The sequence below is a fragment of the Castanea sativa genome, chromosome 6 (genome assembly GCF_040712315.1).
Source record: "Castanea sativa cultivar Marrone di Chiusa Pesio chromosome 6, ASM4071231v1".
In the NCBI taxonomy this organism is placed as follows: Eukaryota; Viridiplantae; Streptophyta; class Magnoliopsida; order Fagales; family Fagaceae; genus Castanea; species Castanea sativa.
The window spans coordinates 1,639,906-1,665,082 of record NC_134018.1 but is presented as its reverse complement, the minus strand read 5'-3'; the positions used below and the strand labels follow the sequence as shown (position 1 = coordinate 1,665,082).

General features: G+C 38.2%; 1 protein-coding gene across 1 annotated transcript; it reads left to right on the top strand.

Annotated features, from left to right (window-relative positions):
- The first annotated feature begins 20,128 nt into the window (after positions 1-20,128).
- On the top strand, positions 20,129-24,252 carry LOC142638560 (subtilisin-like protease SBT5.4). Its single transcript, XM_075812587.1, has 10 exons — positions 20,129-20,223; positions 20,337-20,434; positions 20,571-20,735; positions 21,242-21,350; positions 21,629-22,172; positions 22,573-22,670; positions 22,800-23,045; positions 23,150-23,264; positions 23,372-23,585; positions 23,699-24,252. Exons 1-10 carry the CDS (start codon positions 20,129-20,131, stop codon positions 24,250-24,252), a joined length of 2,238 nt encoding a protein of 745 aa, XP_075668702.1.
- The last annotated feature ends 925 nt before the right edge of the window (positions 24,253-25,177 follow it).

The window sequence follows — 25,177 nt, the reverse complement described above, 5'->3', positions numbered from 1 at the left end:
CGTTTTACATCTTGAGTTTAAATAACTTACCCTATGTTTGGTTTGAGGGAAGGAAATGGAAGAGAAGAGAGAAAAGAATAACGGGAACAGAAAAATGTGGACTCAAGTGATAGATTTTTCATCAAATTTAGTTCATTATCTGTTCTCTTGTGCTATCCAAATAAAAAAAATAAAAATTAAAAAAAAAAAACTTAATTTTCCTTCCTTTCTCTCATCTTCCCTTCAAACCAAACAATTTTAATTAGCAATTTAGCATTTTAGGACCACTTTCAAATCAGTCCTCTACCCAATGTATTTGTAATGAGAGACAAAACTCACTTGAGAGATTAGCCAAGTACTCTAAGAGCCTTAGACATCTGGGTTAGGAAAAAAAGTTCAATTTTAAGAGCCTTTTCCCAACTCTTCTTGGGCTGTATTGATCATTTTAACCAACTTGCTTGAGGCCATGAGTGGCACTCCATCTCATGCAAAGTGTGTCAATTGTCTTGATTATGCAGTTGGGTGATGCATTGGTCATCCCAAGCGACAATCTCTTATTCCTTGATCCTTTGTATCCTAGGTTTCCATATACTCAGGAATTAGCGAATGAACTTTACGAAAGATGTTGAGACCTAAGAATCGAGCATGTTACGAAAGTGTAACAGGAGTTTTTTTTTTTTTTTTTTTTTTTAAGGCCAAATATTTAATTCATGTAATTTTATGAGATTTATATGATAGTAAATTCTATAGGTAAAACAACATAAGCTTGTCAATAAAGTGTTATGAGCTCGGATTCCTCGCCATAAGCACTTGGGGTTGAGCCTCACCAATAGGTGGGGTGGGTAGGCCTGAATTTGAGATTCAAAACACCCTTGTAACTCTCTCACACGTTTTTTTTTTTTTTTTTTTTTTTTTTTTTACCAAAGAAAAAACTATAGGCAAATCCTCCACCATATTGTCATTGTATTAAAAATTACATTCAGTTTATATAACATTAGTACAACAGATTTATAGAGTTACCAAATGTTTAAGGTAATTCCTAAAGTTTTATTATAATCATCGCTCAATTTGTTTTGACATTAATATTTTCTGAAAAATGAATTATGTTTCAAAATCTAAAAAATTATATCATTTTTTTTTTTTGAGAAACGACTTTAAAATGAGTTGGAAAACTATATATTGACTTCCTTTATTTAACCTCATGCGAATTAGAATTGTTTTCTATATTTAGCTTTGCATAAGATAAAATTGTTTTTACAAAAAAAAAAAATGGTGAAAAATAATTCTATCTCTTTAGGTCTTGCCAAGCTAAATAAGTGAATTTAACCGATAATTTTCATTTTACTTTTTTTTTTTCTAATACTACCAAACACAAGAAAATACAAAAAATTATTTTCACATAAGATTTTTCATTGAAATAAATTGAGTGTAAAACTAAAATTTTCTTTAAAATAGAAATTTTTAATTAAAATAGGTGAGGGAAGAAAAAAAGACAAAGGAAAAATCAGTTTGAAGCATAATTGGCATTGGTAATCAATATTAAATGTTTTTAATGATAAAAAAAATTCATAGTTTTTCGTAATTATTAATAATCGTAGTAATTCCTCGATTCTAACAAAGTAGTTCCTCCGGATTCCAATGAACAACAACAATAATTATTGAGTTACCTAAAAATAATTGTGATAACCTAAAAATAATGTTGCACTATTCACAAATTGACACCTCAATAAGTTATGCAATAAATTGTATTTCCTTAACAGGACTCATATTAAGTGATTTTATTGAGTTATCAAAAATTCATCCTACTAACTAATTGTATTGAAATATGAAACTTGATATTTATGATAATTATTAATAGACAGTTAGTATTTGATTGTGTTTTTATATGAAATACGTAAAATTTAATAATTATAATATTTATGAATAGGAATTTATATACTATGATTGTGTTTTTTATATGAAAGATGAAACTCTTCAATCTATAGTTATAGTAATTATTAATATATATTTATTATGATTATGTTTGTATATTGAACTATATATTCTTATCACTTAGTTGAGGGTTTAAATATAATTTTTTTTTTTTTTTTTAGAAACAAACACACACAACACGAGGGAGAGGTAATAGAGTTTTAACACAAAGGTATGTTATAGACATAATCATATTATAAAATATATATTGCAATAGTGACTTGTACAATGGTAAAGGCAAAAAATTATGTGACAAAATACTATAAGGCAATTATAAACAAAATATCTTTGATTTTTTTAAGGTTATATATATATATTACGGATGTTGGACTTTGATGCTAATAACAATGGAAAATTACACATTTGCAAGCAAAATATTAGTCAAGCAACTACGAAAATAATACTAATTCATAAAAGAGTGGTCCTGTACCTATGCAAGGTTGATGTGAAGGATTAGGTTGCTCTCACATTAATGTATGACATGACAAAGACCATTTATTTTAAATACACACTACGTTTTTTTAAAAACCAATAGAAACAAGTTTTGATAAATAGAAGTATTACTTTTATATTAAGTGATGTAACCTGGTTACTTCAAATGGCATTTTTTATAAGAAAAGTTAGTATGAATGATAACTAAATTTTAATTCTTGATGAATAATTTGATTGAAACGAATGAATTTGCTAGTGTGAATTCAGTGCCCAAAACTATCATCAATATGGTACACTGTTCCCAAAATACAATTCAAGACTTCTTTTGTTTTCTTTTACGCTCTTCAAGTGCCAAGTAGCAGATACCATAAAAAATACTGGAAAATTATAATATACAAACAAAACTCGAACATCAAGTGTTATAAATATACTTTAAGCTTTTGTCCTAAAAAAAGTGTGAATACCAATATAGTAAATTATCCTAAATTACAACTTGAGATTTCTTTTATTAATTGAGTTAACAGAAATTCATACTTTGAAAGAGACCTAATCAATAATGTTGGCAAGTAATATGTATTGAATCATAATATTTTCTATTTTTGGTGGTTCATTGTTAAATGTGGGAGTTCTAATTCCAAAAAGGAAAATAATACCATCTCTTCTTTCATTGATGAACTTGGGATTTTAATTGAAAGAAATAATTAAAATAATTGATTTTAAATTACTTGCTGCCATTAGTAATTCTAAAATTTCTTATATCAATAAGAGTGATACAAAAAAGTCCAATTCTTTTTCTTTTTTTTCCACAATTATTGAGGTGTAATATTGTGATAGATGTACAATAAAAACAACAACTATAAAAAGAACATAAAATGTTGCCAACCATGAACCCATGTGAAATGTGTAAAATGGTTATAGAAACGAAAGTTACAAACAAAGGCAAAGAAGCGAAAGAGAAAATGAAGTAGAACGAAAATTTGGAAAATAATAACGTTCTTTGTCATGATTCATTTATTCTAGATTATATACACACAAACCGATTGAGATAGGTAGTGCACCATGTGCAATTTCTTACTTCTCTCTCACAAAAATTTTACCTCCTTTACTTTGTTTTTTAAGTCTTTCTAACTTGAATTAACAAAAATATAAAACGGAAATTAGTTACAAATGTTTATTAATTGTTTACACCAACAACTAGTTTGACTTTCACATGTGTCTTACGTAGTGTATAGTTTTAATTTTGTTACTGTTTAAACGACGTCGCATCACTTAATTTGCCAGTTCTTTATTTAATGGAACGGTATCGTTGGGTAAATAGAACGACATCGTCTTAGATTTTCTTAAATACGATTTTTTTTTTTGTCTCTAGTACTATTTCATTAGGATTAGTTCAATTTTTTATCATATTATGTTGTAGCTTATATATTCTCTTAAGACTTAAGTGATAGGTGGACCAATAACAAATATAAAATTTTAAATTTTATGGTAGTTTTGTTTTGTCAATATTGTAATAAATAAATAAATAAACCTTCTCAAAAAATAAAGTTCTCCAAAAAAAAAAAACACACACACAGATATTGTGGGGAGTAAAAAGACCTTGATGGGAATATGGGCCGTTGGGTCATGCTAAGGAAGGCCGACCTGCTCTTGGGTTTAGGACTTGTTAGTACTACGGGTCGGCCCATACGCCGAGGGTCCGAGGATCCGGCCAGGAGGGATTTTTCCCTTCGGACTGACACCGGAGAACTCGGGACTTCATGGTAAAGGTTAGGGAAAGACACGGTCAAAACCAATGGTTAAAGGGGGTGAACCCTTGAATGTCCTAGAAGCACCGATGTTGGAGAAATATCAAAGATAAAGGCTGCTACATCCACATTAAAGACCCTGCACCTACCGCCCTGGCCGCATTAATGGGGAAGTGACACGAGCAGTGGAAGGGAAACTTCGGTTACTATTCAAAGGCACTAAGAAAAGAAATATCTAAGGGGGAGGTGGCGACAACGTGTACAAAGTATTCAAAAGAGTCGTATTTAAAGAGCAATCTAAGACGAAAGAGGGACGGACTTTTTGTAAACTAAAAGGAAAAAGAAACAATGAGAGAGAGATAATCTAAGAACAACTCTTTGCTTACGTACGAGGATGCTGATTTACTATATTCCTTGTTGTTTCATAGTATTTGCAATCTTTAGTTTGTCATTTAATCCTCACACACTTCTAACTTTGGGTTTCAAGCCCACACTCTACAAATTCATATTGTTTAAGGCTCGTTGGGCCTGAGCCCATGCTTGTTCTGGGGCGGGTGCAATTGTGCACTTACAATTGGCGCGCGTACGTGGGGATCTAGTCTAGAAGAGGTAGGGATATTATGGCAGGCCTAGGCTCTCACCATGCGAGTCACGGGGATCACAACCGGAAGATCATTTCGAACGTCTTGAACGTCGGAGGGATCGTGAAGGGAGTGTCCATACGAGAATACCCTAGCCATACTCGTAGGCGGGGTAGCACTACCCACGAGGAGGGATCTAAATCCATGCAAAAAGGAAATCAATCGTTTGAAGAGGAAGTTACGCCGTGCTAAACGTAAGTTTTCACCGTCCTCGTCCGGATTCTTCCTCGGAGAAGGATAGGGGAGTTGGCTACGGCTCAAGGTCGCGCTCCCCGCGAGTGCAACGTCCTCGGCGAGGAGGACGACCGACCAACCCGCGGACGTAAGAAGCTTCGTTCTAGGGGCTTGGGCAACGATACTATGAGTAGGGCGTTGCACCAACTCTCTAAATCTTCGTTTTCACGGAGGATTGAGAGGGGAGGCTTCCGGGGAGGTTCACCCAGCCCACCTTTACCATCTATAATGGCCGGACTGATCCGGTGGAGCACGTGAGTCACTTCAACCGAGAGGATGGCGGTGCACTCTCACAATGAGACTCGGATTTGTAAAGTTTTCCCTCCGGCTTGGGACTGTGGCTATGAGATGGTTTAACGGTCTCAAATCGGGGTCTGTAGGCTCGTTTGGGGAGCTAACTAGGGCATTCGCTTCGCGGTTCATTACGTGTAGTAGAGTCCCTCGGCCATTGGACTCGCTGCTATCCATGGCCCTGAAGGAAGGGGAGACACTGAAAGCATACTCCGACGATCTTGGGAGATGTTTAACGAGATAGATGGTGACTTTGATGAGGTGGCGCTTAATACCTTTAAGGTAGGTCTTCCTACTGACCACGACCTAAGAAAGTCTTTGACGAAAAAGCCCGTCCGCAGCGTACGCCGCCTTATGGATCGTATTGATGAGTACAAGAGGGTAGAGGAAGACCAGTAGCAAGGGAAGGGAAAGGAAAAGGTTATCCCGCAGGAGAGAAGGGATTTCAGGTCGGACAGATACCACAACAACAAGCCGAGGAGGGATTACTTCGGGCAATCCAGCTCGGCGGCACACGGGCGTAAATGCGTGTTCCGAGAACCAGTGTATCAGTTACTAGAGAAAGTTCGTAAAGAGCCTTTCTTCAGATGGCCAGGAAAGATGGCAGGGGACCCTGCGAAAAGAAACCAAAATCTCTTTTGTCAGTACCATCAGGATGTTGGCCCCACTACTGAGAATTGCGCTGACCCTGTGGAACCATCTAGAGCAGCTCGTCGGTGAGGGAAAGTTGAAGCGGCACTTGTGTCGGCCCGGCGAGGTCGAGATCCAAGTTGGTTCAAACAACCGGAGGAACAATTCATCTCGGCCCGCATTGGGAACAATTAATGTTATCTTCGCCGCACCTCAGTAGGACCGGCTCGGGTCCCACTAGGGTGATGGCGGTTTCCCATTCTCGGGCCGAGGATGTAGATGCGGGCCGAAGAGATTGAAGGGCACTTTACCCGTCTTGGGTTTCTCTCGAGGAGGATAAAATAGGGACTATCCAGCCCCATGACGATGCTGTGGTTACCCTCAGGATAGGGAACTATGATGTGAGGAGGGTGATGATAGATCAGGGCAGCGGTGCAGATATCATGTACCCTGATCTATTTAAGGGGCTAAGGTTGGAGTTGGAAGATCTAACTCCTTACGACTCCCCACTTATAAGCTTTGAAGGGAGGCGTTGTGCCGAAGGGACGGATCCGTTTACCCGTTCAATCCGGCACGAAACGGTTGAGGTGGATTTCATTGTGGTTGACGCGTACTCTCCATATACGGCCATCCTCGCCGAGCCATGGCTGCACGCTTTGGGGCTGTCTCTCTACCTTGCACGTTAAGGTTAAATTCCCTCGGGGGATCATGTTGAGGAAATCCTCGGCAGCCGGGTAGTGGCCGGAACAATGCATATCGGCTGCGGTGCTTCGTCGGTCGAAATTGAGTCATCAACTTTGCCCATCCAGAGTTATAGCAATTAACGGCTCGGAGGCACCTGGAGCGATGACGGGAGATGAAGCTGTTTCGAGGAGTTAGAGAAGTTTGTAATAGCAGATGATCCGAGAGGTTCTTCCAAGTTGGCATATGTTTGCCACACCAAGAGAAGATGGAGTTGTTGAAATTTTCGAAGGATAATATAGATGTCTTTCCGTGGGACCCCCATGAGGCTCCGGGCGTAGATCAGAGCTTCATTTGTCATCGTTTAAACGTGAATCCTGCCATTGTTCCCGGAGGCAGCCACCTCGGCGATCTTCCGAGAACATTCGAAAGGCTGTGAAGGAAGAGGTTCTTAAACTCAAAAGGGCGGGGCTATCAAAGAAGTTTTTTACCCCGAATGGTTGGCTCGCACCTTGTTGTTGTTAAAAAGAAGAACGGCAAGTGGAGAGTATGTGTGGACTTTGCGAGTTCGAACAAGGCTGTCCTAAAGATTCGTTCCCAATGCCACGGATTGATCAAGCTGGTAGATGCTGCGTCGGACATCCTCGGATGAGTTTCTTGGACGCCTTCTAGGGTTACCACCAAATTCCCTTGGCGTTAGAAGATCAGGAGAAGACTGCTTTCATTACTCCAACCGGGAACTATCATTATAAGGTCATGCCATTTGGATTAAAAAATGCTGGGGCTACTTACCAAAGAGTGATGACCCGAATGTTTGAACGGCAACTGGGAAAACCATAGAAGTATACGTGGATGATATGGTGGTGAAGAGTAAGACAAGACCTTCACACATGACGGATCTCAGCCGACACCTTCCGAGATGCTAAGGAAGTATAAGTTGCGCCTTAACGCCTCCAAGTGTTCTTTTGGCGTGGGGTCTGGAAAGTTCTTGGGATATATGATTACTCTCATAGGGGCATAGAGGTAAACCCGGTGCGGAGTTAAGGCTATTCGGGAATTTGCAGCCGCCTAGGAACCCAAAAGAGATTCGAAATTGACCGGAATGATTGCCTGCGTTGAATAGATTTATCTCTCGGTCAGTCGGCCGGTGCCGTCCTTTCTTTCAGTTGTTGAACAAGTGGAAAGGGTTTCAATGGACCGAGGACTGCGAGTTAGCTTTCCAACAGCTTAAGCAATATCTTTCTCGGCCACCCATTTTGTCTCGCCCTGAGGTGGACGAGGTTTTGTTCGCTTATCTGGCCGTGGCTGTCCACGTGGTGAGCTTAGTCCTTATAAGGAATGAAAGCGGAGTGCAAAGACCGATCTACTACTTTAGTAAGTCCTTGAATGAGGCTGAGGTGCGCTATCTGCCCTTGGAAAAAGCGCTTCTGGCCGTAGTCCACGCCACGCGCAAACTTCCTCATTATTTCCAATCTCATCCGTGGTTGTTCGAGCCCGGTTGCCTGCCGAGGCTGTGTTGCGCAGTGCTGATTATTCTGGCAGGGTGGCAAAATGGGGAACCATTTTTGGAGCCTTTGATGTTAAATACAAGCCTCGCACCTCGGTGAAGGGTCAGGTCCTCGCTGATTTGGTGGCGGAGTTTACCGAACCATTGTTAGAAGAAACTTCAAAAGAAGCACACATGGGTGAAAAATCAGTTGGTGTGATCACGGCCGTATTGCCCTCGGCTTGGAGAGTGTATGTGGATGGGGCTGCTAATCAGAAAGGGTCAGGTGTTGGACTTGTTCTAATGTCCCCTGAAGGAATTGTCTTCGAAAAATCTTTGAGATTGGCCTTCTCGGCTACTAACAATGAGGCCGAGTATGAAGCAGTCTTGGTAGGCATGCAAATGGTACATAAGATGGGTGGCAAGGAAATCCATGTGTTCTCGGACTCTCAGTTAGTGGTCGGCCAAGTCATGGGGACCATGGAGGCTAGAGACCCCAGAATGCAGGAATATTTGGCCCAGGTCAAGCGTCAGCAGACTGAATTCGACTCCTTTGCCTTAGCTCACGTCTCTAGGAGTGGAAACACTCATGCAGATTCTTTGGCTACGTTGGCAACATCCTCGGCTTAAGGTTTACCAAGGGTTATTCTCGTTGAGGATTTGGTAGAACCTTCTCTTGTAACTGCTAACGCGCCTCGCATCCATCTAATAAGGCCTGGTCCTAGCTGGATGGACTCGATCGTATTTTTTCTTAAGAATGACATCCTTCCCGAGGACAGGGCTGAAGCAGAAAAGATACGTCGAAAGGCGCCGCGTTTCTGGTTGTCCGAGGATCAGAAGCTCTACAAACGATCCTTTTCAGGACCGTACTTGTTGTGTGTACACCCTGAATCAACAGAAGCATTACTGGAGGAATTGCATGAGGGAATTTGTGGGAGCCACACTCGGGGAAGGTCCTTAGCCCGAGAGCCACGATCGGGGTTATTGGTGGCCCAATATGCAGAGGAGGCTCAAGATTATGCCAGAAAATGTGATCAATGTCGAGGTTCGCCCCTAATATTCACCAACCTGGAGGGGTTCTCAACCTCTCTCCGGCCCTTGGCCTTTCGCACAACGGGGCTTGGACATTGTAGGGCCATTTTCGAGAAATTGCTTTGAAACAAAAGATGGTGCTCGTAGGGACAGACTACTTCACTAAATGGGTTGAAGCTGAGCCCTTAGCCAATATCCGAGATGTTGATTCCAAGAAATTTATATGGAAAAATATTGTCACTAGATTCGGTATACCACATACACTTGTCTCGGTACAATGGCGTTCAATTTGACGACAACGCCTTTAGGCAATATTGTGGTGACATGGGTATCACAAATGATACTCTACCCCGGCTTATCCTCGGGGAAATGGGCAAGCCGAGGCCGTTAACAAGGTCATAGTCAACGGGCTCAAGAAGAGGTTGGACGATGCGAAAGGCAAATGGGTAGAAGAGCTCCCTCGTAATCACGTGGACGTATCGGACCACACCGCGCAGGTCCACTGGAGAAACGCCATTCTCTATGACTTATGGAGCCGAGGCGGTGATACCACTGGAATCTGGTTTTCCTACTCTAAAGACAAGTTCTTTTAGCCCAGAGAGTAACAAGGGACTTCTAGAGAAAGATCTTGATTTACTTGAGGAACGGCGTGAGGCAGCTATGGTCCAAATGGCTTACTATCAGCAGAAGCTAAAACGAGGATATGATGCCCACGTAAAGCTAAGGCCACTTGCGCCTGGTGATCTTGTATTAAGGAAAGTTGTAGGCACATCTAAGAACCCAGCTTGGGGTAAGCTGGGACCTAACTGGGTAGGCCCCTATCTCATTGTTTCAATAGCAGGCATAGGGTCGTATAGACTAGCTGACCTAGACGAACGAATTGTACCACGTCCATGAAATGTAAATAATCTTAGAAGGTATTATTATTAATGAAATGTGCTTTTGTCAGTTAATATTTCAAAGTTATGAGTAGCTCTGATGCTCGCAGCTGTTATTCTAAAGAATCAAACAGAAACTTAGTTAAGTGCAGTCCTCGGATCACAAACCTTGTGGAAATTGATGTCTTGTCATTGTTAAACAGAACCTTAGTTATGCCGGGTCTTCGGACCTCCTGCTTTGGAAAAATTAACATTTGAAGTTATCATTTTTAAGAATCAAATAGAAACTTGGTTAAGTGCAGTCCTCGGATCACAAACCTTGTGGAAATTGATGTCTTGTCATTTGTTAAACAGAACCTTAGTTATGCCGGGTCTTCGGACCTCCTGCTTTGGGAAAATTAACATTTGAAGTTATCATTTTTAAGAATCAAACAGAAACTTGGTTAAGTGCAGTCTTCGGACCATAAACCTTGTGGAAATTGATGTCTTGTCATTTGTTAAACAGAACCTTGGTTATGCCGGGTCTTCGGACCTCCTGCTTTGGGAAAATTAACATTTGAAGTTATCATTTTTAAGAATCAAACAGAAACTTGGTTAAGTGCAGTCCTCGGACCACAAACCTTGTGGAAATTGATGTCTTGTCATTTGTTAAACAGAACCTTAGTTATGCCGGGTCTTCGGACCTCCTGCTTTGGGAAAATTAACATTTGAAGTTATCTTTTTTAAGAATCAAACAGAAACTTGGTTAAGTGCAGTTCTCGGATCACAAACCTTGTGGAAATTGATGTCTTGTCATTTGTTAAACAGAACCTTAGTTATGCCGGGTCTTTGGACCTCCTGCTTTGGGAAATTTTACATTTAAAGTTATCATTTTTAAGAATCAAACGGAAACTTGGTCAAGTCTTATCTTCGGACCACGATTTTGATCAAAGTTAACTCCATATTATGTCTGGGTGTTAATGCGTTACTGTTTATTAACTCGGATCTTAAGTTTTATATCTTTAAGTGTTAAGCAAATTTGTGTAAGGAATGGTCCTCGGACCTTACATCCTACTAGAAACGGTGCTATGCATTACAAGGGTTTAATCGTTATATGAGGTCTTCTCTTCTTTTTAATCGAGGCATTGTTCAAATGTATCAACTATGCCATCTTTTGTTAAATCTTTAATAATATGCGCATGATTATGTGGAAGTTATGATTGTGCAATCCTTGGAGTTAGATTTGTTTACTCTGAGAAACTTTTGCTATGTATTAATGGGAAACTTCTGTAATAAGTACAAAAAGAATAAAGTAAAAACAGATACAACCCAAGTGAAAAGCAAATGAAATTGTTCTTCATTAATCATTCAAATATACATTACATATAATTCAAATATGGAAAAAGATAAGTCCTAAAGATAGGTCCTAAGCTTTTGGAGGGGGGTCTTCTTTGAGAGGTGCGGGTGCCCTCGGTCTTTCTCAACTCCGGCTAAAAGGAGTTAAGACTTGCTTTCCTTTATCTGGCTGTCTTCGTTGGAAGGACGTTGGGTTCAATCGCTCAAGTCCTTCTCGCATCCCCTCCTCCTTCCTTCTCTTTGTTGGAACCGAAGGTTCGTAGGATCGAATTTCTTTGTGGGACCATCGAGGAGAGCGGAGCGGGAGAGTCGGCTCAGGGGTAGGAGTAGCAGCAGGAGCCTCTTCAATCTCCTGTATCTCCAAGGGAAGCCAAACATTCTCGGACTTCCTCAAATCCGAAGATAGAGGAACTCCAGCTACGTTTAGGGCTTCCCCCCATACTTTCTGACAATACTCCCGGCACAAAGCCGCGAAGGCCTCTGTCAGCTACTCCTCGGTTGTTGCTACCCCTTCCTCGTAGCTCGTCTGCTTGGCAGCCTCTAAAGAGCGTAAGTTCCTTTTTCAGATCCGAGCACTCCCTTTGGGCTTGGGAGAGCTCTTCATCGCTTTCGCGAAGGAGTTTGCGCTGCCCTTCTATCTGGGTCTTCATGGTCTTCAGATTCGCCTCGGCCCCATTCCTCTCTCTCTTTAGATCAGCCACCTCTGAGGTCAACTTCTCATTCTCAGCAAGGGCTGTGCCCAAGGACTTCTCAGTCTCCAGCCTGATTTCAAGCTCAGTTCTGGCCTTCTTCCAAGTGTCTTCTATAAACTTCTCGGCTACAAAGACCTCCTGAATGGCCTGTAACAAAGTATGATGGAATCAGGAATAGTAAAAAAAAAAAAAAAAAAACTTATAAATATTGTTAAAAGTGGAATCTTCCTAAAAAGGGGAAAAACTTACCAACGCTAAGTCTCTTTTTAGTGAGAGGAATAGTTGTGGCTGGCTCATTTTTTCCAAGGTCTCCATGTCCTTGGGCAGCAGGAGAGGGCGTTCCAACACTTCAGCTAAGTGGTGGGCATGGCCTTGTTGAACCGCCTTATCCTCGGAGGCGAGATGGGTGCGCCGTCCAGTTTTAGGTCGGGGGACCAGGTGGTCGGTGCTTGGCGCACTTCTGCCTCGTCCCTGATTTCCCCGCTTTCAACTAAGCGGGCCCTACCCTTGCCTTTGTCCAGCTTCTACTGCTGAACCGGTGGGAGTTGTTGTCGTGGTTTCTTGGGGTCCTTATTGATCGTCCCTTCGGTATCCCCCTTTCTCTTCTTTTTGGGATCCTCGGCGGGAAGTTTTGGCTCAGCTGGAGGAGGAGGAGGAGGTGGCAAAGTTTGAAAAACTTTGGACCCACCCGTCTTTTTCTCGGCGACCTTCGCACCTCTCTTAACTAGGAGATCTTGCATCCTATCCATGTCTTCCTCGGCTTCGTCTTCCGGTTGGGCAACTACAAACCCTACAATTCCGGAGGCCTCGGTAGCTTCTTCCTCCTCGTCTGAAAGCACGACGAACTGATTCCCTCGAGGTCGTTCGGTGTCTTCGAATTGGAATTGATCTATCTCTTCGTCTAGTGTATGAGAAGAAGACACCTGCTCCTCTGGAACAATAGTTGCCTGGGAATGCACGGCGAGGGGAATTGCCGCTATGGCCTGGTTGTATAAAACGGTGTCAGGGGCGTCAGGGAGATCGTGGTCGTCCAAAAAGTTGGGCCGGGCTATGTTTAGTTTTCTTCGCCTCCGGTCACCTGCGATTATGGCGTTTTCTATTTCTTGGAAGTCCGAGGAGATGGGATCGTATCCTAAAATCAGATGGGCGGCTCTCAGTTGTAGGTCCTCGCTGACAAACACCTCGGAGCGAAGCACTCGGTTTAGATCGGCAACGCTGCAGTGGCTCAAGCGTGGACGCACATGCTGCTTATCTGTAAAGAAAGACGTGAAAGTGAACAACATGGTCAGATTCACATAACAAGTGACAAAGTTAAACAAATATAAACACATATTAGTGTGCATGTTTGTGAGTGTCAAGGAAGTTGCGAGGTGGGGAGGTTAATCCTAAGGTGTCGCACCTGGATCTCCCCACTCAACTGGGCAGTGGAGGCCGTCGTGCCAGTTCCCAGACACGATCAAGTAGTCGTCCTTCATGCCTTTGTTGGATTTGGGCAGACAGGAGATTAGCCTAACGGTACTGGACCGAGACTTAATGTAATAACCTACCTTAGAAAGTTTATGGGACTCGTATAGAAAGACGACGTCGTGCCAGGTGAGGTTTAAACCCATCTGCTCGTTTAGAGCATCTACACTACCCAAAACTCTAAAAACGTTTGGGAGGCACTGATCGGGACACAACCGGTGGTTGCGAAGGTACTCCCTAGTTACAGGTCTCATTGGAAGGGTCATCCCACCCTCTATAAAGGCTATCATTGGGATGATAACCTCTCCCTCTTTCCTAGAACCGGCCACGGCTTCTGCCGGGCAATATTTTAACCCTACGTCGCTGGGAATACCGTACTTGGCCCTAAAGCCTTCCATCCTAGCGGCGGTATCAACTAGACACTTGAATCTTCCCATTATAAAGGAACGAGAGATTAAACTCTAAGAGGGAGAATGTTTGTAGTGACAGCCGAGGACAAAGACCGAGGAGAAAAGGTTAAGAATAGAAGGAGCAAGAACTTACAAGGTTGAAGGTGTGCAAGTTTCCACGGTTTTCTGCAAGTAAGGTATGATGGCTGATGTTTTGATGGGATTAGTCCCTGAGGAATTAAAGGAAGGCGCAGGTTCCCGAGGCGTCACGACGTGCGAAAAGGCGGCCTCGAAATTATATTTGTCCCGCCTAAAATTTCGTGGAGTAACAAAGACCGTTGGATGCCCATCTCACCATTGAACATGGGAGACAAAGAGTAACTTACAGTAATAAATGCGCGCGTTTTTGAAAATAACACCGCCAAGTGGCATCTTCTGGGACGCGAAACGATTTCCACACGTGCCATCACTTACAAAGTGTGTGGAGTGGATCCTCGTCAGATCAAAACCCTATTTTTCTCCTCGGATGTCGAAAATTAGAGTTTTGAGGGGCTATTGTGGGGAGTAAAAAGACCTTGATGGGAATATGGGCCATTGGGTCATGCTAAGGAAGGCCGACCTGCTCTTGGGTTTAAGACTTGTTAGTACTACGGGTCGGCCCATACGCCGAGGGTCCGAGGATCCAGCCGAGGATGATTTTTCCCTTCGGACTGACACCGGAGAACCCGGGACTTCATGGTAAAGGTTAGGGAAGGACACGGTCAAAACCAATGGTTAAAGGGGGTGAACCCTTGAATGTCCTAGAAGCACCGATGTTGGAGAAATATCAAAGATAAAGGCTGCTACCTCCACATTAAAGACCCTGCACCTACCGCCCTGGCCGCATTAATGGGGAAGTGACACTTTGAACGAGTGGAAGGGAAACTTAGTTTACTATTCAAAGGCACTAAGAAAAGAAATATCTAGGCTAAGGGGGAGGTGGGGCAACACGTGTACAAAGTATTCAAAAGAGTCGTATTTAAAGAGCAATCTAAGACAGAAAAGAGGGACGGACTTTTTGTAACCTAAAAGGAAAAAGAAACAAAGAGAGAGAGATAATATAAGAACAACTCTCGGCTTACGTCCGAGGAAGCTGATTTACTATATTCCTTGTTGTTTCCAAGTATTTGCAATCTTTAGTTTGTCATTTAATCCTCACACACTTCTAACCTGGGTTTCAAGCCCACACTCTACAAATTCATATTGTTTAAGGCTCATTGGGCCTGAGCCCATAACTGTTCTTGGGGCCAGGTGCAATTGTGCACTTACAGATATATATATTGTAATGCTATTGTCCCAAAATAGTTTCAAAAGCACAAAAATTAGAAGATCATACACTTAAAATTATATTTCAGCATGCTGACAAAATAAGTAGGTAAATTATATTATCATATTCCAGAAAAGAAATGGTAATCACATTTATAAAGTTGATTTTGTATAACCACTAAAATTGAATCATTTATCTATACTTACTATATGTAAGAGGATTTATCTCTTTCAACTGGACTTTTATGTGGTTCAAAAATACTCTCATTAATAAAAGGTCATAAATATCAAATAGAAAATTTCATTTTAAATTCTAAAAGAAAATTCTGTAAATTTAGGATCTTTTCCCTTTATGTTTAAAAAAGAAATTATGGTTATTGTTTATCTCTAAAATTTATTTTTCAAAAAAATATTTCTAAATTATAATAGATGCAAATTATTAATTTTTACCAAAAAAAAAAATAGAAGAGCCTCTAAGTATATGTGTAAGCGCGTGCTCAGAGACTAGTACTATATATAGAAAGATTCTCTTATTTGAACTGGATTTTTATATGGTTTAAAAACACCCTTATTAATGAAGGGCAATTTCTCTTAGAAATAGGGTCATAAATTGCAAATAACAAATTTCATTTTGAATTTTAAAAAAGAACTCCTAAAATTTAGAATTTTTTTTTACGTTTATTTTTTTTCCATAAAATTTAGCATTTTTTCTTTTTTCATCCAAATAAAAGTAAAACACCTCAATTTAAAAAATAAATAAGTAATAAAAAACTAAGAGAACTCCTAAAATATAGTCTTCCTTCTCCTCACATTCATCTTATTTTTCCTACCCAAACTTTTCTCTATATCACACATTTAAAAAACAAATAACAGTTATTGCTTATCTCTAAAGTTTATCATTTTTTTTTTGAAAAATAAATAAATATATATATATATATATATATTCAAATTATAATAGATACAAATTATTAACTTTTACCCAAAAAAATATAAGAGTCTAAAGGCTAGCTTTACAATATATGAATACTTAGGCAAACTATAAAATCATATAAAAGGGGAATAAAAACATATTGAAGTTTAAGCATTTAGTTTACTTGATTTTTTGATGTAGCAAGCCACTCTCATATAAAAATTGCTTAGATGTATATGTCATAGGCTCATAGCTGCATATATATAGTATGTGCCAAATGTATGCGCGCGCGCGTGCACACACACACACACACACACACACACACACACACATATATATATATATATATATATATATATTTAACTTTAAAAAAATGTCTTATAAGATCTTATATCACAAAAACTGAGGCAAGTAGTCATAAGGTACCACTATATATATGGCAGCATGGTTCAATCCTTTAGCATCTTTACACGGTATAGCTCTGAACTTCTTCTGATCAAATCCATACGGTTTGTTAATTGTTAGATACAAAGCCAAATTAACTACGTACAACCCCTATTTTGTGCGTCACTCCAATCCTTTTAGAATGATTACACGGTTTTATTGTTATGTACAACCCCCATTTGTGTCTGCTTATCAAAGGAAAAAATAAAAATAAAAATTTGTGTGATCAAATGGCATAAACAAATTAACAATAAATAGACTAGTGCTAGTATTTACCCATTTACATAGCTTCATGCATGAAATTTCACCTCCACCCTTCCTATTACATCATAATAACTCACTTAACCTAAGTCAAGGCCTCACGAAATCCATAAGGTCCAAAGATCAAAACTCCTATATAGCAAGCATTTTATGCCATGCTCAAGGAATTTCTTCTTGAAATAATCTAGAGTGACTACACATGCGTGGAAGAGTAGATGCTCGAAGAACTCTTGAGACCTATATTAACAAAAGAGAATAGTAATAATAACTTACTTAACAGACTTCATTCTTGTAGATATATTCAAAGGGTGTTTTTTATCTTTTGAGAAATACACACACATAAAGAGAAGGAATGTGGTTTTAACACGAAGACACACCACAAAATTACACTCAAAAGCCATGGTTAACTTTTGAGGGAGGAGATGAGACAAGTTATACTACACACAACACACTCTTAAGCAATGTATAAATACGATTAGTGGCGGAGTTATGATTTGATTTCGAAGGCCAAAATATATACACATAAACATACGTACATTTGAATATATATACACACTACTTATGATCAATATGAAATATAAAAAGTCATTCATGTGTATATCAAGTGATATTTTAATGTAAGGATATCCACAAAATGATAACATATTTATTATATTTGTTTATCTTTAATGATTTTTTTGAATGAATAAGCCTTTTTTTTTTCAAGTTCAAAATTGCACTTATGAATAATTTTTTTTAATAGAAGATAGACACAAAGTACAACTTACACAAATCAGAGTTATTATGTGATTGTCCCAAAGTTTTAATTGCTTATTACACAAATACTTCTGAAAGAGAATCAATTGTTACATCAAGAATTTGAGAGCTTTTTATTTATACATGACTATTGGAAGATAACAATAATATATTTTGTTGAAGATTAAAATTTTAACTTCATTATGTTCCTTCTTCTTTTTTTCCCTTCCCTATCCTCATTATATTTTTATAAGTTTTAAATATTAAAAATACATTGATGAAATATGAAATATTTTATTTCTTTTTATGAATGTATTTGTTATAAGAGTGAGAAAATAATTAATATATGAACAACAACAAAAAAAAAAGGAAAAAAAAATTAATTAACAATAAAGGAGGGGTAAAACTATGGGCTACAAATTATTCTACACACTTTACCACGATTATCTTAGCTGATTATGAGCGATGGGTTCATGCGAAAGTGAAAGTTGGTTAGTCATCGTTTATACACCTAGGATAGTTTTGAAAAATGTGTAATAAATGTTGTAGTCTTAAAATAAAATTTCTTTTTTTTGGATGGACCATTTGCTCCCTTTGGATCTCCTAGGCTTTGCCTATGGATACTATTGGATTTGAATCCGGTAACATCTACTACATGACAAATGGCAATTACTCATCATCATTAGGCTAAGAAGGATTCAAACTTAAAGTTTTTTTTTAATTTTAACTTAAGTTTTTAATTACAATAGATTTTACCTTTTTATTTTGTGGATAGAATACAACAGATTTTATCTGTTAAACTAAACTTGAACCCATGGGCGGCACCATGCATAGTTAAGAAGGATTCAAACTTAAAGTTTTTTTTTAATGTTAACTTAAGTTTTTAATTACGATAGATTTTACCTTTTTATTTTGTGGATAGAATACAACAGATTTTATCTGTTAAACTAAACTTGAACCCATGGGCAGCGCCATGCATAGAATACAACAGATTTTTTGGGTTATTTTACCCTCTTAAAATAAAATTTTGAACGCGTTGACCCTAAATTTTTTTAAAACCCGCTTGAAATAAGTTTAATTATGATTCTTTTAACAATATTTTGATCTTTTTAAACACAAAAAATGCCTAACAACAAACCAATTTTATCTTAAATATGGGAGAAATAGTAAGCCCAATAACAAAAGTAATTTTTTTTTTAATCTTAAATCTTAAAAAAAAAAAACCATTTAGATCTTAACAAATTTGAAATAAACTAATAGAAAATACATAGTTTACCTTGTACTATTAATGTAATATTTACATTGTTTCTTTTTCTTTTTTTTTTGATACAATATTTACATTGTTTCTGAACGTGTACAATATTGTATATTTTTTGCAAATGGGTATAGTATCATTATCTATAATGTAAATGTTACATTGATTCTAAATAAATGTGTACAATATAAATCTTGCATTGATAGTACAATGTGAACATATAGTTGTCCTAAACTAATAAATAAAAGTATTTTAAGCAGTAATAATTAAAATTCACTTAACATAATTAACATGTTTATTATATTAAGAAAAAATATGTCAAATGAACCTGTAATTTATTTTTTATTCTATTTCTAGTATGTACTATAGACAAATTTGTAATAAAGAAATCGTGTAAACCGTAAAATTCATATTTTACCCAAGATATATCTTCTTATTGACCCCCTTAGAACAAAATCTTGGAACCGCCACTGCTTGAACCTATAGTTTCTCAACAAAAAAAAAAAAAAAAAAAACTGTAACCCACATTTTATATCCTATGTTAAACCAACCCGAGGCTCTTCAATGATGAAGTTCACAGTTGAAACCAACTCTTTGAACCTAGTTGTGAATTTGAATGAAATGTGGTGTACCTCATATTTGTTATAATCTAATCTTGGAATGTTGAAAAACCGTTTAAAAAATAGTTCAAAATGGCAGTAGGTTATAGGAGGTCAACTTGTTCCATTTTTACCGCGGGTTAGAGTAATGGTACATTTACATGACAGAGCAAAATCATACGACTTTGTTATTTGAATAATAAAGAATCGCAAAGCCATTCTGTAAATTGAATATATTCTATTGAAAAGTTATCCTCTTGAAATGGACAAACCATAGTACTTTCCGTTATTGAAGGATGGCCAATTATCTGCATCATCCAAAGACAGAGCAAAACAGAGTTATAAAAGCAGAGGAAAGCAGAGTCTCCTTACTATCTCTATTCACAAAATTTTATTCTTTGGTTTTGTGACTAGAGAGAGTTATTTAAAAAAAAAAAAAAAATGACACTTTCGTTCCTCCCCTCGCTTCTTTTATCCCTTGTTGTTTTCTTTCTGCTACATACCACCACCAATGGCGCTAAAAAGGTAACAACATTTTGGTTTCTGATCAATGTTGTCATTCAAAGTTCTATGTTTTTTGTTTTCCTGAAAAGGTTTTGATATTTTATGCATGTGAATAAAATTTCAAGTTCTAAATGTATGTCATTACCAGTATTGATCTGGGTGTTCGATAGATTTCGATAACTGTTTCATCAATGGCCTTAGTTTTTACATCTTGGTGCAGTCTTATGTTGTGTACATGGGAGCACAATCGCATCTATTTGATGCTTCATTGCAAGAACTTGACAGTGTGACGAATTCTCACTTAGACTTGCTTGGATCATTTGTAGGAAGGTATAAAATTTGATAACAGGTGTCCTGTATAACTTATGTTCCTCTTTCTTTTTCCTTTTTGGTCAATGTTGAATAAAAATGACAACTTTGTTATTTATAAATTTCTTGCACAGTACTGTGAAGGCTAAGGATGCAATCATTTACTCTTATACAAGACATATCAATGGTTTTGCTGCAATGCTTGATGAGAAAGAAGCAGCAGACATTGCAAGTGAGGAATACAATCCAATTCAGTTCTCTGGATTTTTACATTGATGGCTCTGTTTTCCTCTGTTTCGGTCCCTGCTGCAAGCTAAATTTATGGCAGTGGGGACTATATCTGACAATGACTGTGTTTTCACTTGCAGAGGATCCAAGAGTAATATCAGTCTTCCCAAACCTACCAAGAAAACTGCACACAACCCGGTCATGGGAATTTCTTGGGCTTACTAAAAATGGACAAATTCCTGTTTCATCAGCATGGAAAGCAGGGAGGTTTGGTGAAGATGTAATCATTGGAACCCTTGACACCGGTGAGTCTTATATTCTCTTTTACTACAAGATTAATTGCTTTTCCTTTCACAAATTGTGAAGAAATATGAAAATGTTGCATGCATGTTTCTAGTCCAACTAACTTCTTTGTACAAGCCCTTAAAGTTGGCTATAATGAAAACAATATGCTTTGTATTACTGCTTTGACATGAACATATTTGACTCATAATTTTTTATTATTAGATCAATTATCAGGTCAATTTTGATATATTTCAAACCAACGCATGATGTTTCTTAGTTGATTTGACCAACCCAATTTTATATTTTTCAGATTGTAATGTGTTGGTCTCATGTTACAAAATAATGTATATTAGAGATTCATGGCATGCTTGTTTTTCAACAACCTATAGTACCATATATATATAATAAACCTTTTGTATTATGTTCACATGTATATATAAAAAATATTTGTGCAAATTTTCCTATGTTGACTGCTATTTTGTTTTAACATTTTATGTACCCTCTTTTTTCAATGGGATTGTGCTAGGTGCTTGGCCGGAATCAAAGAGCTTCCAAGATACGGGGTTTGGTCCCGTCCCAGCCAAATGGCGTGGCATCTGTCAACCTGGCCATGAAGATGGAGTTCGTTGCAACAGGTCTTCTTTTATCCATCCACTCATGCCAATTTTCTCTAACAAATTTTGAATAGAAGATACCTCATCCGATTGTGTATTGCCTTAATGAATTCATATCGAAACAGTCTATGATTACTTTCACGTAGTTTACATTGATAACCGAAAAGAGACAGAATTTTGATTTTGATAACAGAAATGAGTTTATAAATTTTGAAAAGCTTCCTATTATGCTCTCTATTCTCATATTTTCACATTTGAATATGGCCCGGCTTCACCGTTTTTATTTGTCATGTACGCAGGAAGTTGATAGGAGTTCGGTACTTCAACAAAGGTTATGCTGCAGCTTTAGGAGCTCCTCTTAACGAATCCTTTAACTCTGCTCGTGATCTGCAGGGCCATGGCACCCATACCTTATCTACCGCTGGTGGTAACTTTGTACCCCACACTAGTATTCTTAACATTGGCAATGGCACTGCATCGGGTGGATCACCAAGAGCCCGTGTGGCTGCCTACAAGGTCTGCTGGCCAGAAACCGAGGCCGGTGGCGGGTGCTATGATGCAGATATCATGGCTGCCGTTGATGCTGCAATAAGTGATGGTGTTGATGTGCTCTCAATATCTCTTGGTGGCGCTGGTGACACTGAATTTTTCAATGATGGGTTATCAATAAGTTCCTTCCATGCTGTTAAGAATAATATTGCTGTGGTATGCTCAGCAGGCAATAATGGACCAAATCCGGAGACTGTAGCAAACGTGGCTCCATGGATTTTAACAGTTGGGGCTAGTACAACAGACAGGAATTTTGCTAACTTTGTTTCTCTTGGCAACAAGAAGCAATTCAAGGTATTGTATATCTTATTTTTCTCAGTCCATGTATAAAAATATTCAAGGGATTAGTTTCAGTATGCATATAACACGAAAGTGAGTTGTGGCTAGCTAAGTTCTGAGCTGTTCGCTTATTTAGCTATGCCCTTACATTGAATCTGCAACAATTAGATGATTCTTAATACTAAGGTGCTTTGCCTTTGGCATTGCAGTTGGAATAGGTGGGAGTTCAACCCTACCATTTTTTTTTCCCATAAAATGCATATATAAAAGAGCATTATTGATAAACTAGTTCTGGAAACGACCAGGAATTTTTTTTAAAATTTCCTCCAAATGCAACTTTTGACAAGAAATATATAGTTATCCTTATTCATTACATGAAAAGAGTTGTAGTGACATTCCTAATTTTCACTGTTAGGGAATAAGTCTTTCAGCTTCAGGCGTGCCAGGTGGAAAGTTCTATCCACTGATCAGTGCTGCAAATGCCAATATTGCAAACGTATCAACCACATCAGCGTAAGCACAGCCATTCCATGTCCTTAATCTAACGCAAATATAATTTTGTAATGCCAAATTGTATGATTACCTTTCTTCAATTCTCTACCATATAAAACTGAGTTTTTTTTTCCCAATCTTTTCTGGTAGTCCGCTTTGCCTTCCTGGAAGTCTTGATCCCATAAAGGTGAAAGGCAAGATTGTGTTGTGTATACGAGGGGAGACTGCAAGAGTTGAAAAGGGCACTGAGTGTCTTAGGGCAGGTGCTGTAGGTATGATATTGGCTAATAGTGTGGCTGATGGAAATGATCTTTCAGCTGATCCTCATGTGCTACCTGCTGCACATATCAACTACACTGATGGCCAAATCATATTTGCTTACCTTAACAGAACCAAGTACTTATCTTTTTCACTTCTTACAGTCATTTTTGAACTAGTGAGACACAAGATTATTTTCTAACAAGTTATAATTGTTATGAATGGATATTTCTTTGTAATAGGAACCCCATTGCTTCCATTACTGATGTAAAGACACTATTAGAAGTAAAGCCAGCACCATTTATGGCTGCATTCTCGTCTAGGGGACCTAATACCGTTGAGCCAACAATTCTCAAGGTCTGCTAAGCAATTCAATCTTCAACATTTTTTTTTTTTTGGTATTGTTTTCAAGTATACATCATGTGCAGATTCTCTTATGTGCTTAACTTTTGCTTTAATTGCAGCCTGATATCACTGGACCAGGAGTGAGCATACTTGCTGCTTTCACCGAAGCAGTAAGTCCCTCTGGATTAGCTAATGACAAACGCCGGTTTCCTTACTCTCTACTCTCTGGCACTTCCATGTCATGTCCTCATGTTGCTGGCATTGTTGGCCTTCTCAAAACACGGTACCCTCACTGGAGTCCGTCAGCTATCAAATCTGCAATCATGACTACAGGTAAACGTTCTCTTGAAGTTCATATTGCAAATCCCTCATGCTGTGAAGTCAGACAAGTGTCACACATTCTTGTTCACCACCTCTAATCTCTCCATTTCCATTTTCAATTCCAGCAAAAACCCGAGATAACACCAGGAAGTCAATTCTGGACTCATCCATTGCCAAAGCGACACCATTTGCCTATGGTTCAGGACATGTGCACCCAAACAGTGCAATGGACCCTGGACTCGTTTATGACGCTACCACTGAAGATTACTTGAACTTCTTATGTGCTCGTGGCTACAATGATACCATGATCCGATTATTTTCTCAGAATCCTTATTTATGTCCCCGAACTTACAGTCTAGAGAACTTCAACTACCCTTCAATCGCAGTTCCTAACATCCAAGGACGCGAGGTGACTCTTACTAGAACAGTAACTAATGTTGGTTCTCCAGGCACATACAAAGTGCGTGTCAGGCAACCCTTTGCAGTTTTCGTCACTATCAAACCTAGTGTTTTGGAGTTCAAGACAACTGGTGAAAAGAAGACCTTCCAGGTTATTATTACGCCCAATTTTGCCAAAATAGGCACTAAAGCTGGCTATGTATTTGGAGATATGATTTGGTCAGACGGCAAGCACTCAGTCAGGAGTCCTATTGCTGTGAACCTTGCTAAAAAGAAATGAAAAGTAGGTCCATTTTTTAGAGCCTACGGTGTTCTATGTAATTTTAAGGCCAAATCTATAATTCATGTAATTTTATGAGATTTATATGATAGTAAATTCTATAAGCAAAACCACATAAGCTTGTCAGTAGAGTGTTATATATGAGCTCGGATTCCTCGCCATAAGCACTTGGGGTCGAGTCTCACAAATAGGTGGGGTGGGTAGACCTAAATTTGAGATTCAAAGCACCCTGGTAACTTGCTCACACAGTGTCGTAAGGGACGTCACCCTTTCTCCATCAACGGTTTTTTTTTTTTTCTACCAAAAAATAATCTGTAGGCAAATTGTCCACCATATTGCCATTGTATTAAAAATTACATTCAGTTTATATAACATTAGTACAACAGATTTATAGAGGTACCAAATGCTTAAGGTCATTCCTAAATTTTTATTATAATTATCACTCAATTTGTTTCAACATTAATATTTTCTAAAAAGTAAATTATGTTTCAAAATCTAAAAAATTATATCATTTTTTTTTTGGAAGCGACCTTAAAATGAGTTGGAAAACTATATTTTGACTTCCTTTGTTTAACCTCATGCAAAATAGAATTGTTTTCCATATTTAGCTTTGCATAAGATAAAGTTATTTTTACCACAAAAAAAAAAAGGCGAAAAATTACTCTATCTCATGCCAAGCAAAATAAGTGAATTTAACCGATTATTTTCATTTTACCCTTTTTTTTCTTATATTACCAAACACAAGAAAATATGAAAAATTATCTTCACATGAGGTTTTTCATTGAAATAAATTGAGTGTAAAACTAAAATTTTCTTTAAAATAAAAAATTTAATTAAAATAGGTGAGGGAAGAAAAAAGACAAAGGAAAAATCAGTTTGAAGCATAATTGGCATTGGTAATCAATATTAAACTTTTTTAATGATA

Bases quoted from the DNA above. Each gene is read 5' to 3' on its own strand.
- LOC142638560 (XM_075812587.1), top strand. From the start codon at position 20,129: ATGGGAGCACAATCGCATCTATTTGATGCTTCATTGCAAGAACTTGAC. The intron at 20,224-20,336 runs GTATAAAATTTG...TTTCTTGCACAG, and splicing joins CTTGGATCATTTGTAGGAAG to TACTGTGAAGGCTAAGGATG. The intron at 20,736-21,241 runs GTGAGTCTTATA...GGATTGTGCTAG, and splicing joins CATTGGAACCCTTGACACCG to GTGCTTGGCCGGAATCAAAG.